General features: G+C 56.6%; 1 protein-coding gene across 1 annotated transcript; it reads right to left on the bottom strand.

The window, feature by feature from the left end:
- Nucleotides 1–175: 175 nt before the first annotated feature.
- LOC115307501 (iroquois-class homeodomain protein IRX-5-like) lies at nucleotides 176–1,833 on the bottom strand (the record flags this gene model as incomplete). Its single annotated transcript, XM_029960057.1, is given in 8 exon segments — nucleotides 176–995; nucleotides 998–1,024; nucleotides 1,026–1,085; nucleotides 1,088–1,195; nucleotides 1,197–1,324; nucleotides 1,357–1,516; nucleotides 1,518–1,617; nucleotides 1,752–1,833. Coding segments are annotated over 8 exon segments (830 nt in total), but the record flags the coding sequence as incomplete, so codon positions are not given.
- Nucleotides 1,834–1,906: the final 73 nt, after the last annotated feature.

The raw sequence follows: 1,906 nt of genomic DNA, 5'->3' as shown, positions 1-1,906 counted from the left end.
GCGGCTCTCGTCTCCGGAGCCCCCCGACCTTTTAGAAATTGCCTGTCACTTCGAAAAACACTTCAGGTACTACTGTGAGGTCCTAAATGGAGCCCCGCGTCTCTTTTAACGCATGTATTTGTTTTTTTCTCAGCTATGCACGTATATGCCCGTTGCAAAAAGAGAGTGGTTTTGATTCTGTTAAAAATCTCTTTTAATTAAATATTTGCATTTTACAAAGGCGGCTGCAGTTTTTTGTATCTAATACGTATAACCTATTTCCTTTTTTTTGTCCTGTTTTTGCATTATGGTTTAACTCACACCCAAGGGAAAAAAAACAATAGGCATAAAAAAATTAAATTAAACTTGTATATATATATTTTAAAACTATGAAACAATTCGGAAAAAGACACAGAAATGTATATATTTATATTACGAAAACAACATTAATGCCTGTACAGGTGTCTTGATTTCATAATTTACTTCAAAGATACTGTATTATCAATTTAAATACAAAAAAGCTACATTAAATATACAGAATAAGATTTAATACAAATCTTTCTTCTTTGTGTGTGTGAGAGAGAGCGTGTCACTCCTTTGCTTTTCACTTGCTTAAGACATTTCTGGGCGGTTTCCACCCAGTCATTTCCAATAGACTCTATAAACTTTTGAAGAGGGTGCTGGGAGAGAGGGGGGGAGCTGGTCTTTTTCTGCTTGTTTTGTTTTGTTTTTCTTTTGGTAGTGAAAAAATAACTGCCAAAGCAATTTATTATTTCTTTCAAATAAATTAAAAAAAAAAAAAAAAGAACAAAACCACAGTCCCAGGAGGGGTTAGGGAGGAGAAGCCGATATTAAATGTTGGACATACCTTTCTTCAGTTCGTAAGGTGAGTCTTTGCAAAGGTCTACTTGGGACTGGCTCCTGATCATTTTAGTGTCTTTAGCCAGGCTCTCGGCTCTGCTGAGGACAGTCTGGTTTAATCCATTGAAGTGGGCGCCGGGGGCGGCGGCGGCGGGGCGCCGGCGGGGTGCCCGTGCAGGGCGCCCGAAGGAGCAGTAGTTCGTGTAGCCGGGGTAGAAGGGCGCCGTGTAGTAGATGCGGCCGGGGCAAGACCGCCGCCGTTGGGGAAGGGGCAACATGCGCGGCGCGGCGAGCGCGGCCGCGGCGGCGAACGCGACGGGCCGCCACCGCCCAGCACGGCGGTGCCGGGTGGGACGCGCCTCGCCGCGCGGCTTCCTTCGCTTGTCCGCGCCGAGGTGGCGATCTCGCCAGCGACAGAGGCTTGGGCTGGCGAGGGCCGCCTGCTGCGGCGAGTGGATGACGGGGGCGCGCGGTGGCGGCGGGCAGCTAGCGGGTGCGGTCCGGCGGCGTGTGCGGCGCCGGCCGCGGCGGAGGGCGGGCGTACGGCGGGGCTCTCGGCCGCCCGCCGGCGGCGGCGCCACGGCCGAGCGCCGGGCAGCGTCCCGAGCGGGGAAGCGCCGGGCGCCTTGGGGGGCTACGGTGCCGGCCCGTCGAGCCGCTCCTCCGCCGTCTCTTTGGCAATCCGAGTCGCTGAGGGCCGCTCTCGGTCTCCGGGGGCCGGGGGAACTCTGAGGCGCTGGCGCAGCCGGCGGGCGCTGCTTGGGATCCAGTCGCTCGCTGGGGGTGAAAAGGAAGTAGGGGGCTGGGGGGCAAGCTCTCGCGGCTACCCTCGCGCCCAAACCCCGCCCACCTCACTTCGCCGCCTAAGACCCCCCACACCCTCGGGTCCCGCCCGTCGCCAGGTCCCGCACCGCTGCCCCGCCGCTCCCCGCGCCACGGCTGCCCGCTTCGAGGGTACAGGCAGCCCCGCCACCGTCGCGCCCCGCACCGGGCCTAGGGGCAGCCCGAGGGCAGGGGCGCGTGACCCGGCCGAGGCCTGCCGTTCTACTGTGTCTGGCGTCCCGGG

The sequence above is a fragment of the Manacus vitellinus genome, unplaced genomic scaffold (assembly GCF_001715985.3).
Source record: "Manacus vitellinus isolate BGI_N305 unplaced genomic scaffold, ASM171598v3 ctg7180002425885_pilon, whole genome shotgun sequence".
Classification (NCBI taxonomy): Eukaryota; Metazoa; Chordata; class Aves; order Passeriformes; family Pipridae; genus Manacus; species Manacus vitellinus.
This window is presented reverse-complemented; position numbering and strand designations above follow the sequence as displayed.